This window comes from Mycteria americana, chromosome 7, assembly GCF_035582795.1.
Source record: "Mycteria americana isolate JAX WOST 10 ecotype Jacksonville Zoo and Gardens chromosome 7, USCA_MyAme_1.0, whole genome shotgun sequence".
NCBI lineage: Eukaryota > Metazoa > Chordata > Aves > Ciconiiformes > Ciconiidae > Mycteria > Mycteria americana.
Window position 1 is genome coordinate 24015810 of NC_134371.1, and position 14017 is coordinate 24029826.

Sequence of the window (14017 nt, forward strand, 5' to 3'; positions counted from 1 at the left end):
GATATCTTCCTACATGCATTCACATAGGAATTCACCTAACTTGAACTTTCAGTCACTGCAGTTCCTTGAGACTTTGTCTGATGTCTGACTGAAAACCCTCTTAAGATCTCCTGTAGGTATAGATCAAGATACTTCTTTTCATTCTCTTAAATTAGCTCCTTAAGTATCACGCAAAGGCATTTTAAGAGCTCAGCTCCTAGAAACTCTCTTTTTTTTTTTTCATCCCTGTATAATTTTTCAGGATTTGTGGAATTTTACATTAAATTTTAACGAAGTTAAAGCATACAGAAGACATCATAAGGTCAGTAGCTCTTCAATTTACTTATTTCTGAGTTGGAATTCTAGACCTTAATACTTTTCTAATAAGATTTTTAATAATATTCCTATTAAAAAAAAAAAAAGAAAGGAAAAAGAAAAACAAGGAGTTTTGGACTTCTGATCACTTCAATTATTCTATCTGTAGAGCCATCTGTAAGTTATCTTGACTAATTAAAGCCAAAGAATTTAAAACCTTAACTTATATTATTTTGCTTTTATTGCTTACTTTAAATTCCGATAAAGTTTTACTGCACATTCAAATTCTCCATTCAGACACATTCGGAATGTACTTATTTGCACAAGTGAAATCTGTGCTTTTCCCCACAACAATGTAATGCTGCTGGATGAAAAATACCTTTCTAACACAAACTGCTACGCTTCAGAGTAATTAAAAAAATCATTTTTAGGGTAGAATTGATACTAATTATGATTGATTTTGATTTACTTTGCATTTGCTAAACTTGCTGTTAAATTAAAACAAAAAAAATGGAAGTGCAGTTGATATAAGGGCAGCTATTGGTATATAGATATTTTGAAAATCAAAGGAAAACAAAAATATTTTCAACAGAAATATTCCCTTTTCTGCCCTGCCTTGCATGCGTTGCACATTCAAGACTTCTGTCAATTTTAAATGGGAGTTCTGGGTGTGTCAGCTCTGTAAGACTGGTTCTTCATAGGGAAATGTGACACAGAAAGGAACTGAAAAAGATAATTCACCTTGGAAACTTTAACTGGGTTGTACAATTTGCCACTGTGTTCAATGTATTTCAAAGGTATCCCATAATAGCTAGTAGCTCTTTACAAAGGTCACTGTAAAATCATATCCTGTATTACTACATATTTCAGAAAGTGTTCCTTGTCTGCTAGCTGTTCAACTGAACTTTGTTAATGAAGGCGAAGTTTTCTAGGGTTATCACTCTGACCCTTAAACTGTATTATCTAGAAAACCATAAACCTTATAAAAAAAATATGAAAAGGTTTATAAAACATTCTCTTAGCAGATCCTGTTTCCAGCCTCACCTTTTGGTCTGAAGCTGGTTTTAAGCTCTTGCCACCATGCCTGCTGATTACAATGGGACGTGGGAAATGGAAACCAATGAAAACTTTGAAGGCTACATGGTTGCTTTAGGTAAATGAAAAAATATTAACTATATAGAAACAAAGAGAAAATATTTTAATTATAAGTAAAATCCTTCTAAAAATTAATGAGACTATTTCTGTAATGTGCATTGTGGCATAAAGGTTTCTGCCAATCACATTAAAAAATCAAGTAATTTTAATGTACTTATAATTACAATGATCTAAATATATAAGCAGGAGAAGACTTGTAGCCAAAGATATTAGTCTTTATTTAGCTAAATGAAAAAACAGATACAGATGGAAAAAAAAAACAGGCTTTCAGATACAGAAGCGCTTTTTTATTCCTGGTATATACTTACTGTAACAGTCAAGCCACAACCTGGTTGGCTCTGTTAAAGAGGAATAGGATGTTCTATATCACTAAAGTAACAATAGTATTTAGTACTTAATTAGTGCTTTGAACTAGTAGAAATTATATGCACCAGTTGCATGGTAAAGGTGATAAAAGCCTTTAAAAGCCTTTAAAGATAAATGGGCAGATATTTCTGACAATTTTTGTGGGAGTCATCCTTACACAGCAAGGAGACTTAGGTCACAGGAGTTCTTAAAGATATATTTACATGGTTAACTAAGCTTAATTTCACTTGGCTACAACCATCATTGATGACAAAAATATATGTGTACATGCAAAAAGAGATGTTCTGCTCTTTAGGCAACTTTAATTTACTTCTTTGTTAGCCTCTTTATCATTACAGGCCTGATAGCTACAGTTTGTGTATCCATCGTATAGGATATTAAGCATACTCTTTGTAGATGCTAGAATACCAAAACCCTGTTAACTGAATGCAAGCAATATCCTTGTCAGTTCATATCAAGATCAAGTTTAGGCTGTTTGTAGATTTATTTTTCTCCACACTGACAGACTCAATTTTTTTAATGACTGGAGATAATTTTATGAGAGAAATGTCTTCTTTTGCTGCACCTATTTTTTTCAATATAAATTGCCTTTCAAGCATTTTTGTTCTCATAAAGGCATAAACTTTTTGCTCCAGGTCATTACAATTATGCAAGTAGTGTGCAGGAAATCCTTCTGCTACTTAGGTTAGCAGAGATGTAGATCTTTAATTTGCTGAAATGAAGAAATAATAGAAGACGTCAACATTTCTCAAGAGTTTCTTCAGTACACTCTGGATTGGCATTGAAAGAACAGTTATCAACTTTCCACCACTGCAGTAATATAGCTGCATTCCAAAAACCACAAAAAATATGGGAGTTAGATTTATACATGCATAAGAAGTGTAATTTTTAGAATGGGGAATTTTCTCCCAGCTCTACTATGTCACAGACGAAGGGCATAAAGGACCGTTGTTTCCTTACCACACATGATGTCTACGAAACTTACACAAGAAAAGTAGTCATTAGAGTTGGCTAATTTAACCTAGATTGGAGGAGTCTGTCTGGCTCTGAATCATAAATTAGCATGTGGCAAAAATCAAACCTGTATTTTATTTTTATGCCTACAATTGATAACCCTCAGTGCCCCAGCTGGGCCTATGCACTTCTCATTCCCAGATGTCTCATTGTTTTCTATCTAGTGGTCATTGATTTCTATTCAGCATTTGCTCTTATTTCTCTGCCTTTCCACAGTAGCTGACACCACTGTAAGAGTGATGCTAATAAACAGGAGCTTTTTCAGGTCAAAGTACCTTGCACTTTTCATCAAAAGTCGAGATCAGACTTGTGGCTTCTTGTGCTTTGTTCAAAAGATGTTGAGTCAAGTTAATGGAGATCTAAAGACCTTGTTTTCTCAGATTCCAGAATAGTTACTTGTAAGGATGTGGATTATAAGAACAATTCAGTGGTTCAAAATCAATGAGTACACTGTATAGCCATCTTCCACAAGCTAAGAAAATGCGTTTGTTCGGAAGAAGAGTCGTCTTCTACCTCAAGCTTCTCTCACTGCCTGCCTCAGCTTCTGGTCTTACCTACAATTCTTGCCTCCAGCTCAATTCTCTCTGCTTTGGCTCTGCTTCAGTCCTGTCTCAGCTCTTTGCTCCAAGACCTGACCTACTTCTGTGGGGTGTTACTCTAACCACCAGTCATGATGGTCATCCTGCTATAGTTCTGCCTTGCTTTGTAGTGATAAATTTCATTGTATTTGATAACTCTCAATAATTATCTTGATAAAGATCTCTTTACTTTTTAGGTTTATTCCTTCCTTAATTTTTAGGATGCAAATTAAACACTTATGGTGTGCATATTTCCTTTCCAAAAGGATTTGTAATTATGGTGATATCTTTTCATTTGGTTGTAGTGGCCATCTCATTATTGTTCCTTTCTTCCCTTCCAGGGTGTCATCAAATGAGATTCTTGTATTGTTTATTTCAGTCAAGCTATAACATTTCACTTGTGTTTGTCTTAAAATTCAGGAAAAATGTCAGGGAAAAGGATATCAGCTGCTAATAACATGCACTTCTTTGAATTTTTATTTGCCCACTGTAGAATTTAAACTGTGATTTTCACTCAAATTCAATAACTAATAAGAATTTAGTGTCTGTCATAATACAAATACTAATTATATCAGTTTTAAACTAAACTTTAATTATTATCATACTTATATTCTGATCCTTTTTATAATAAGTAATCCATTTTCCAATTTTGTAATTCTTTTTGTACTATAAATGCTAGCATGAGCTGGTCTACAGCAGTTCCTCATTGCTTCTTAGTGGCATCCTTAGAACCATTTCAGTCAGTGGATAAATCATGATTTTGTTATTATTAAATCAAGGAGATTTTTGATCCCTTTCTGATCTTATATATCCCAGGGGAAACTGAGAGAAAAATGGATAGATTCAGCCTACAATGGGGTCTGGACTACAGGCATCCAATACTGGGAAGCCTGCTTAAAAAAAGATAGTAACAGTTCATGAGAATAAAAGAACTTGACCCACTCAATAGTCTGAAACAAAGCAAGAGGAAGAATGTGTTAGAATAAGGAATGCAATAAGGATGTATTTTTCCTAGGAAATACTTCGATTCATTGCCTACCCTGTGTAGACTGTACTGGAGAGGTACTCACTGAACTTTCTGATAAAATTTTCAAACTACTTTCCCAATAAGAATGCCAGCAACTGGTTGGGATGAAGGAGCTATTTGCACCAGTTGTCTGGATCTGGGCCCTTCATAAGTACATTATGATTTTTGTGTATACAGGCATATATATATAAGTTATACTAATTAAAAACTGCCAATGGATTAGCAAAAAAAACCAACACCAAAAACAATGGAAAGATGCATATGGCTATAGGTGATTCTCAGAATGGAAAGAAATGACATGGAAAGGGCGAAAAGATATTCTTCTGCTCTGTTTCTCACAACTTTACATGTGGTTGATATTTTAAGTATTAAAGTGCTCAGATTCAAAGCACACTGAAGTTTTGGTTTTTTTAAGTTCATCCATCCTTTTAATTAATGCATACCCATTTCTATACTTTAATTAAAGAATAATTTTGCCCTTTAAGCCAGAAACTTTGATTTTATCATAAACATGTTACAAAGTATTTTAATCTACTACAATAGAGCAATATATCATTTTTATTGCTTGTATTGTTCAAAATGCAGTTATGAAAACCATGCTTTAATAAAACCTCCCCTGATTTTTCTCCAGGAGCTACAAGAACTAAAATATTAGTCAGAAATAGCATTTCTTTAGAAGTCTAGCATTTCTTTAGAAGTCTAGACATTTTTTTTCCTCAGAGAGAACTAAATTTTATGTTACCTGGCTATAAATCAGACCCAGAGATACCTTTAATCCACCACAGCAGATAAAATATACCCAAGAAGTCTTGAATATGAATACTGATCAAGAACATTATTCCCCATGTTAAAAAGACACAATTTTTTTCAAGCCAATCCTCTTACTCAACTCGATTAGTACTTCACAAGTAGTATAATGAATCTACCAAAAGAAGAAGGGCTCCATTAGTATGTGGCATTGCTGAGCTGACAATGATTAACTCACACGCGAAACCACATTGAAACCACCAAAACCATTTTTCAATCTCTTGCAGAAGCATGTGAGATTATTGCATTTGCATATAGCACCATAATAAGATTCACTGCCAGCTGGTCAGAAATATTTATTGCAGATGGTAATGCAGCTGGCATTAGGTGGATTGTCTGGGGCAAACTCTCATCATGGTAATATATATTCTCCTTTCGGTAACTTTCAAGGCATTCAGTTGCAAGCAGTTGTTTACATTATAATGTTAGTCTTCATCATGAAGAAAATAAGGATGTTAAGGAGATCAGTACTGCATAAAATGTTGACAGAATATTAAACAAGAACTGTCAAATGCTGTAGTTTGATACTTTTTTTACTTTTGACTTTGAATTTGTCTCCCTTTAACATCTAAACTACAATTTATTTCTGTGTCTGCTGTCTAACAATAATGGATAAGTCAGGCTTTTATTTGACTGTTTCTTTTTTATTCATTAGTATAATTTTCATTATTTTTAAATTAATTAATTAACCTCTTGTATACTCCCACAGACTATGAGTTCATCATAAAAGTAACATGCCAAAATCCCCTTGATTACATACTCATTCTAACATGCTTATTTTCTGAAAAGGAATATTATTCTGAGATCCTTCTTTTGGGGGTGGCCAACATTTGTAATCCCGCAGGACACATACCGGTACCCTCATATGCCTAAGAGCTGTATGATTTACACTGCACGCTTAGAAAAGGGAATGGCTCCCAGGCATAAGATGATAATAGCACTCCAGGCATCCCACAGCTTCATGTGTGAGTGAGGCCAAAAAGGCAATGTCAGTCTTAATAGCCCCTGTTGTTTCACATTCTCCAAAAAAAGTGGAGATTCGGGTGATTTAACATGCCAGCATCTATTCACTACTGGTTGTATGTTGTAGCTATGCTCACAACATTCCCACAGATATCCTGTTAACAAATACATTTATAATCAGTGGAAGATCCTCAAATTGAAAGTCTACTTGCAAACGCAAGATTATTTTTATTTGAAATCATCTCTGCAAAATGTTGCAGGTGAAAGCGTCATTTGTGGAACTATGTTCCACATAAAATGGGGGGGGGGGGGTATTATATGTAAATATAAGTGCTGTGGTTTTTTATTTTTGGTAACAAATATTGGAATTTTCATTGTGATACTCTCTTTTCTGTTTTTTGGCAGGTATTGATTTTGCAACTCGTAAGATTGCAAAACACTTGAAACAAACAAAGGAGATTATTCAAGATGGAGATAATTTTAAAACAAAAACACTCAGTACGTTCAGAAACTATGAACTGAATTACACTGTGGGAGTGGAGTTTGAAGAAGAAACCAAAGGACTGGATAACCGAGTGGTAAAGGTAAAAATTTGGTACCTGATATCTGTTTACACTACAGTCAGCACCAGGAGTGAGCAGTTCCAAAAATCAGCCGAATACATGAAAAAAAAACCCAACAATATTTTACAGACATCAGAGGACTTTTATAAAGCAGAAATAATTTGCATCTTGAGACAGTTTGCTTTCTTGCTACAAGCATTTATTATAAATGCAAATAAGGATGGTTACTCAGCTACGTGAGGACAATCATTAATTACATGTTTTTCTAGTAGGGAATTTTTCCAGCTTTTCTATGATACACCTTTACTTATTTAGAAAGTAGCATAACTGTATTTTTACCTATGTACCTTCTTTAATGAAACTGTAAATGCATGCCTTTGAATTTAGGACTTTCTCTGTATCAATATAAATTTTCAATTCTGAATGGTTAGGTTCACACTGTACTTTTAATCTGAGCCTGCTCAGCCTCAGTTGGACAGTTTAACAGTTGAATGCTGTTAAAAATAAACCTGCACTCAGCTATTAACCTTAAGGGAGCTTTGGGAAGGGACAAGAAAAAAATGTGAGCCAAAGCCACCACTGATACGAGTGGCAGGCCTACTGGCAGTGGTAGACAGGCAAGGAAGCCCAGCAGTGCATGCTTTAGTATCTTTAGGATTATAGGAGTAACCTGAGCTCAAAATTCCCCTAGGAAACTGTAGGTATATATGCAGACACCTTTCAGTGAGATATGTGGACAAGTAATGTTTGGATCAAGGACCATATTGTGTGTTAGCCCATGCCCCACCTCCTATGACAGAGAGAGACAACTAATAAGCGTATTTCTATGAGGCATTCAAACAAGACTGTATCAGGGAAGTCAATGAGGAAAAGAATACATACAAGCACTAATTAAATTCACTTACTGAATTCAGCTTCATGTTTCTGTATCAATACTGCTTCTGTTTTACTCTCTTCTCACCCTAAAATACTTAAGCAAGATTTTTCAAAGGAAGAAAGGCCAGTAGATCTTAAATTTCCATTGACTGTCCCCTTCAGAGTCTTGCTAATCTTGCATCACCTGCCCGTCTTTGTTATCATCCACTGAATCTACCCGTATCAACTCTTCTGCCAATTACCACAGTTTTATTCTTCCACTCAGCTCTCAGCTCTCTTGCTCTTCTCCAAACGTATGCTGTCTTTTCCATCAGTATCTTCTCAATAAACAAGGTTTCAGAACTTGTTGCCAAACTCGGAGAAGCTGAGATCAAAGCTTACTGTCAACAAGACCTGCTTTGTTTTGGCAATTGCCACAGAAGATTGGCAGCATAAAGGACATGTTTACATTTGAACTCACATCATCCTTCACTGGAGTGCCACAAATTTAACAGAAGACATTGTTTATTCACTATGGATGGCTTTTCATTCTCAAACTAACTTTGTGCAGTGTAATTCCTATGACTTCTTCCAAATTATTTCTCATTCACAGCACTGCAAGCCATCAAATAATAAAACCCATTTTTTTCCAGTATCCTGAATATCCCTATCTCTAAATTTTCTTCCTATCACTTTCTCCAGTGAGCACTGGGTGGGGCATATTGTTGTGACAGAGTTTATGCTTTAAAACATTGCTCTCACATCTCTTTAGATCAGTTGAAGGCATTACTAAGGATCTAAGGACTCATTAGTTGCATCACTCCTTAAATCCATAGACTAATGCTCCTCTAGTGCTCTTCATCACTGTCAAACTCATTGCCTTTCTGTGCAAAATCATTTCACTTGCAGACTCTCCTCTTCATTGTCAATTATTTGGAAGGAAGGAAGGAAGGAAACACAGCTTGTACAATTATAATCCTGCCTGGTTTAATAATTTTTGCCTAATATTCTTTTCTAAACAAATTATATTATTTGTTTCTGACAAGAGGAGAAGGAAGAAGGAAGCATGTCGTGCCATTATTCTCTGGACTGCTCTAAAAGAATTTTCCGGTCATTTTATTAACAAAACAATGCCTCAAACACATTGAAGTTAGATGAAGGTAATAAAACTGCTAGACAACATTTAAATGTAAAGAGGGCATGGATAATTTAAAGAGCATGTAGCTTAAAAATTCCGTAAATAAGAAAGAAGTTAACTGAAATGGAATGAGTTTTGTCCCATTATTAATAGAAAGCTCCCTCATAAGAGAAATAAATCATCCAGAAAATGAATTAAGCTCCCAATACTCTTGGAGCTTTTTAATAACTGAACTTCCACTGACTGTAACTGGTCTCTGATGAGGATTTGCCTATGATACACGGTTAAATGTCTCCCTAAAGTACAATGGTTCAAATCTAGAACAATTCAAACAAAGTTGCTTTGAATGTACTCTAGCATATCTGAGTAGAGAATTTAGCCTATAAAGAGAACTTTTCCTTACAGATATGGTCATCCTGCTCCTGGACAAGAATCAGCATACCCAATACCCTATTTATTAGTGATAGACTCTGAATCACAACAAATCATTAAATGGTTGAGGATGGAAGGGACCTCTTGAGATCACCTAGTCCAACCCCTCTGCTCAAGCAGGGTCAGCTAGATCATATCTCTTTAAAGGTCTTTTGTGGAAGTGCATGAAAATATATAAATAAATTTATTGTATGAGATGGTATTGACATACACTTCCTCTTGTTATTTTATGCAGAGCTAGAAAAGGTGTTAGCACAGCGCAAGTTGGTATAAGCCCCCAGGTCTTCACTCATGAAACCTTATAATCTTTTTATTAATGAAATTAAACAGCAAGAAAAGAAAAATACAATTTGCATACATTGCACAAGTATCTGTTAATTCACTCAGCAATTCACTAGTTAGTATGAACACTTTATATTCGTGTATGTGAAGAAATACATGGAAATGACAACAAAGCACTCTAAAAGCTTCACATCAAAACACTGTTGTCATCTTAAATGCATTCAAGTTTTGGTTGAATGGTTGATTTGGGTTTTTTTAGGAGGAAGATAGGGAATGGTAGGAAGCAACTGTAATCATGTCTTCTCATTGTTTGATTGAGTTTATTTTCATGTATTTGTAAACTTCTTGTTAACATATCTGCGTTAATTATCTGATTCATGCAGACACTAGTGACCTGGGATGGTGACAAACTGGTGTGTGTTCAGAAGGGTGAAAAGAAAAACAGGGGCTGGAAGCACTGGATTGAAGGAGACCTACTGCATCTGGTAAAGGCTGCTATACAGATACATAGCACATAACTGAGACTGCAACAAAGTACGGTTTTCCATTTCAAAGGGTTTGTTACTTCTTCTAGTTAGAATGATCTTTATTTAGGCATCTCTGATCTCTGAACTCTAAGGAAATCCCCCCTCTGCTGCAACTCAGGCATGCTCAATTTCTTTCCACCTGCTCCCAATTAAGTCATGACCCTGCAGTGGTTTTTTTTGCTCCAGTCCACTGCCCTCCAGCTATTAACCCTTCTTGTTACATTGCACATCTAACATCATCTCGTTCTTATATAACCACTGGTAGAAAAAAAAACCAGTATGGGACAGATTGCAAGAAAAACACTATTTTTTGTTTTGAAAGAAGCACTATGAAATTTTAGCATACTATGCTGTAATACAGATCAGAAACCTCTGGATTCTAAAGAGGATCCTGCAAACAACCTACACTGCACTTATTTTGTGCTAGTATGATAAAAATGTCAAAACATTCATACATCTGAGTTAGTAAGCTGGAGCCCAAAGATAAATGAGGTGAGTCCAAGAGAGGCCAGAAGAGCCTGTGCAGGAAATAAGCAGTCAGTGAAATCCAGAAAGATTTCAAAATAATAGATACATAATAATAATGATTCCAGAGTTTCTTGGGAGAGCAATCAAGAAATGGGCATGATAATGTTGGATGATGCAATAGGTGGGTGCAGAAAGATTATGGAGGAGAGCTCATTGTTCTGTCTCATGATTTGCATCTAGATATCTACTCCTTCACAAGTTTACCCTATGGATAGTTGGTATGGCCAACCACATTGCCGCAAGTCTGTATGCTTGAAAAGTCAAAGCAATGAATTAAAAAACACTATCCACCACTTAACGAAAAGCCAACCGTCCAGTACACTTTTTCAACTCTATTTTAACACGTATGCAAAAACTGACCTAACAAAGGTTCTACATGCTGGCACCAGGATTCAAGCTAAGAATGATGGAAACAGAGAGACCAAGCAGATTCTTACAATAGTCTTCAGAAACTCTATTGTACGTTTTTAGCCAATTGCTGGCCAAAAAAAGCCAGCTTCAGCTCACTTCAAAGTCTTATTTGGCACAGGAATGCTGCCTAATCAGAAGACTAACCAAACTGACTGCATTGCTATGTGCAGGTGTGCCAACCTTTAAGAGGTCAGCTGCAACACTGGGCAAAAATGGTGCATTGTTCTGGCCCCTGAAAAATGGCTGGGTGCACCTGTGAAGCAATTGTCCTCATCTTTGTAAAGCATCCTCCATTTTTTTTTTAATTTCCTTCTTTCATTGCTTCTAATGAATTATGAGGTAACATCTGAATTACAAACTATTACAGTATACTGTTTTAATAACAAAGCATGAAAAAGTCTTGCATTAAAGAGCAATTTTTATGCATTTTTCATGTTTATTCTTCTTAGAGCTCAATTCAACTGTCAAAATGTAATTACTGCGAGATGTGGTGCATGCCTGCTGATTGGTTACATATAATACACTATTCTTTCTGTTCTCTTTTTCATAAGCATATCTTTTTAATGCAGTGGCTCAGCTGCAGTACTTTCTGGTGGGATCTGCTGTGTATGCAAAATACAACTTGTACCACTATATACTTACAAATTGTTTTAATACTGTAGGAACTGACATGTGAAGACCAGGTGTGCCATCAGATATTTAAGAAGAAAAACTAAAACTGACCAGAAAGCCACCCAGATCTTCATCACACTATTATACCGTTATGTTTTGTCTAAAAAGAAGAAGCAAGCCAGATTTGCAATAATTCTTTGACTGCTATGTGAATGTATTTTGTGCCTGTTTATGGAAACAAACACGTTTTATAGAAATAACATCAAACAGTTATAAACATCATAAATTCCTTTGCCTTTCAGTCTGGAGTTAAATAAAAGTTATTATCTTTCAAATAATGCTTTTCTACATCTTTGTAATAATTTCCAGAGGAATGTCCTTTAGCAAGAAGGCTGAAAATTAAGTCACAATTATCTCAACCACAGTATATCTCTCCACAGTACTGTAATATCATATATTTGGATGACTGAATAAAATTGAACATTCATTTGACTGTTTCTATTTAATTTGGTCCTGGATCACTAAGTCCACGGTTTCAGGCAACAGAACGGCTCAGTGAACACAATATATGGCCTTTCACATCTAGGTTATTCATTTGAATTTGGCCCAGGTCTATAGCTGCTAGTAGTTATCACCTGATAAATGTCTCATGGCCAATGTGAAATGCTGTAGCCCCTTAATACAGTCCTAACGTGGATCACTGACAATGCTGCTAACCTCCAGTGAGAACTGGCATCCTACTAATAATCCCAGTGGAGAAATCTGCTGTTTGAAGTAAACTCTACATACAAGAGTTGCTCCATGGTGTGAAAACTAAGGCATACTTATGGCTGTAAGAGGAAAACTGCAGAGTATACACAGACTGCATGTATCCTGTGCATAAAGAGTACTCAGCATGCTGCAGTACGTACCTTCCAGAGAGTTTAAAAAGAAAAGTCATTTCCATACAAGTCTTCTCAGTTTTATTTAGGGTTTCTCAAAGAATTCATGTTCTTTGCTAAAGGCAAGTTTAAGTTAACCATGGATGGTGAGCACTACTTCAGTAGATGGAAACTGAAATTATTCAACAAAATGTGTGCACACATTCCACAGAACTGAAGAAGGGCTTGTATGCCCAAAAGCTCATCTGTTTTTTCCCAACTATATGAATTATTCTAATAAAATATACTGTCTTTCCTACAGCCTTGCCTTGCAGATATATAAACTTCCACATAAACTTTATCACCATTTCAATTTTCTCTTGTCCATAGACCCCCATCTTCTGTTTCATATGGGAGGAGTGGAAATTCACTAAACAGATCAATGGTAGGGAATTAGAGAAAAGATGTGGAAAAAACCTTGCAGAAGTAGAGGAACATATGCTTCCTCCCCATCCCCACCTGCTCCTTAGCCTACTCACTGTCAATAGCTCAGGATTGGAAAGGAGTGAGACAGTCTCCCAGACGAAAACAAGGTTACATCTGCAAAAACCCAAATCTGATTAATATGTCACTAATACTTACATGGCCATAGGCATATAAGTGCATATGTAGGAATATTTTTATGAGTTGGACTTTGCTTCTCCTGATAAAATTTGAGCTGGTATCAAACTTCCTGTGTACTTCAGCTGAGCAATGCTCTAATGTTAGTTCACATAGAAGAAACTGCACTTGGAGCGTGTAAACTTATTTTTTCTTATTCGGCCCTGACCTGGACTTTCCAGTAGAAACATATTTAATTCCTATTTCTAAGTCTCTGCTAGTTACTAGGCTAAGAAGTACCACAGTTCATTAAGCTTTCAAAATGTTATCAGAACAAAGTAACCACTAGGAAACAAAATGTGCATGTTTTAATCAGTGACATTTCTCATAGTTGGTTCTTGCCAGGAGTAAGCCTGCACAATGCAGGGTTTCATAACTTCACACCAAATCATAAAACAAAGGAAGCGCTTTCACATATCATTAAAAACTATCATTAATTCACAGATGATGAGTTTGAAGATGGAAAGCAAGCATTGTTCAATTGATTTCTTATTATGCTTACTAGTTTTATCTAATGGATATGGTTGGGAAGTAAATGAAGAAGGCAATTGGGCACTCGAGTAGACTTTGATTAGGACAAAACTGGATCTGACCCTATTTTTTGCAAATTTTGAAAATGAAAACTCCAGACTTTTTAACAGAGAGTGAGAAAATGTGCAAGGTTTTTTATGCTCCAAAACATTTTCTTCCTGCACATACTGATATGCAAGAACTTGCAGCATCCTTTACAACTATATGCACAGAACTGGAGACAGTGGAGATATTCATTATGTTGCATTATAATGACTTCCAAAGGTATACTTGTTTGTATCTTATTTGTGGTGTTAGGTTGGTCTCTAAACTGTACAAAGTCCCTTATCTCCTTGTCAGCAGATTAAATACTTGCACTGGAGGAACGGACCTCACTGGTAAATCAGAGAATGTTCATTCACATTTTTTCAGCCC

General features: G+C 35.7%; 1 protein-coding gene across 1 annotated transcript; it reads left to right on the forward strand.

The window, feature by feature from the left end:
* The first annotated feature begins 1374 nt into the window (after positions 1-1374).
* On the forward strand, positions 1375-11656 carry RBP2 (retinol binding protein 2). The gene is made up of 4 exons (XM_075509110.1): positions 1375-1447; positions 6610-6788; positions 9858-9959; positions 11603-11656. The coding sequence occupies exons 1-4, from the start codon at positions 1375-1377 to the stop codon at positions 11654-11656; spliced, it is 408 nt and encodes a 135-aa protein (XP_075365225.1).
* Positions 11657-14017: the final 2361 nt, after the last annotated feature.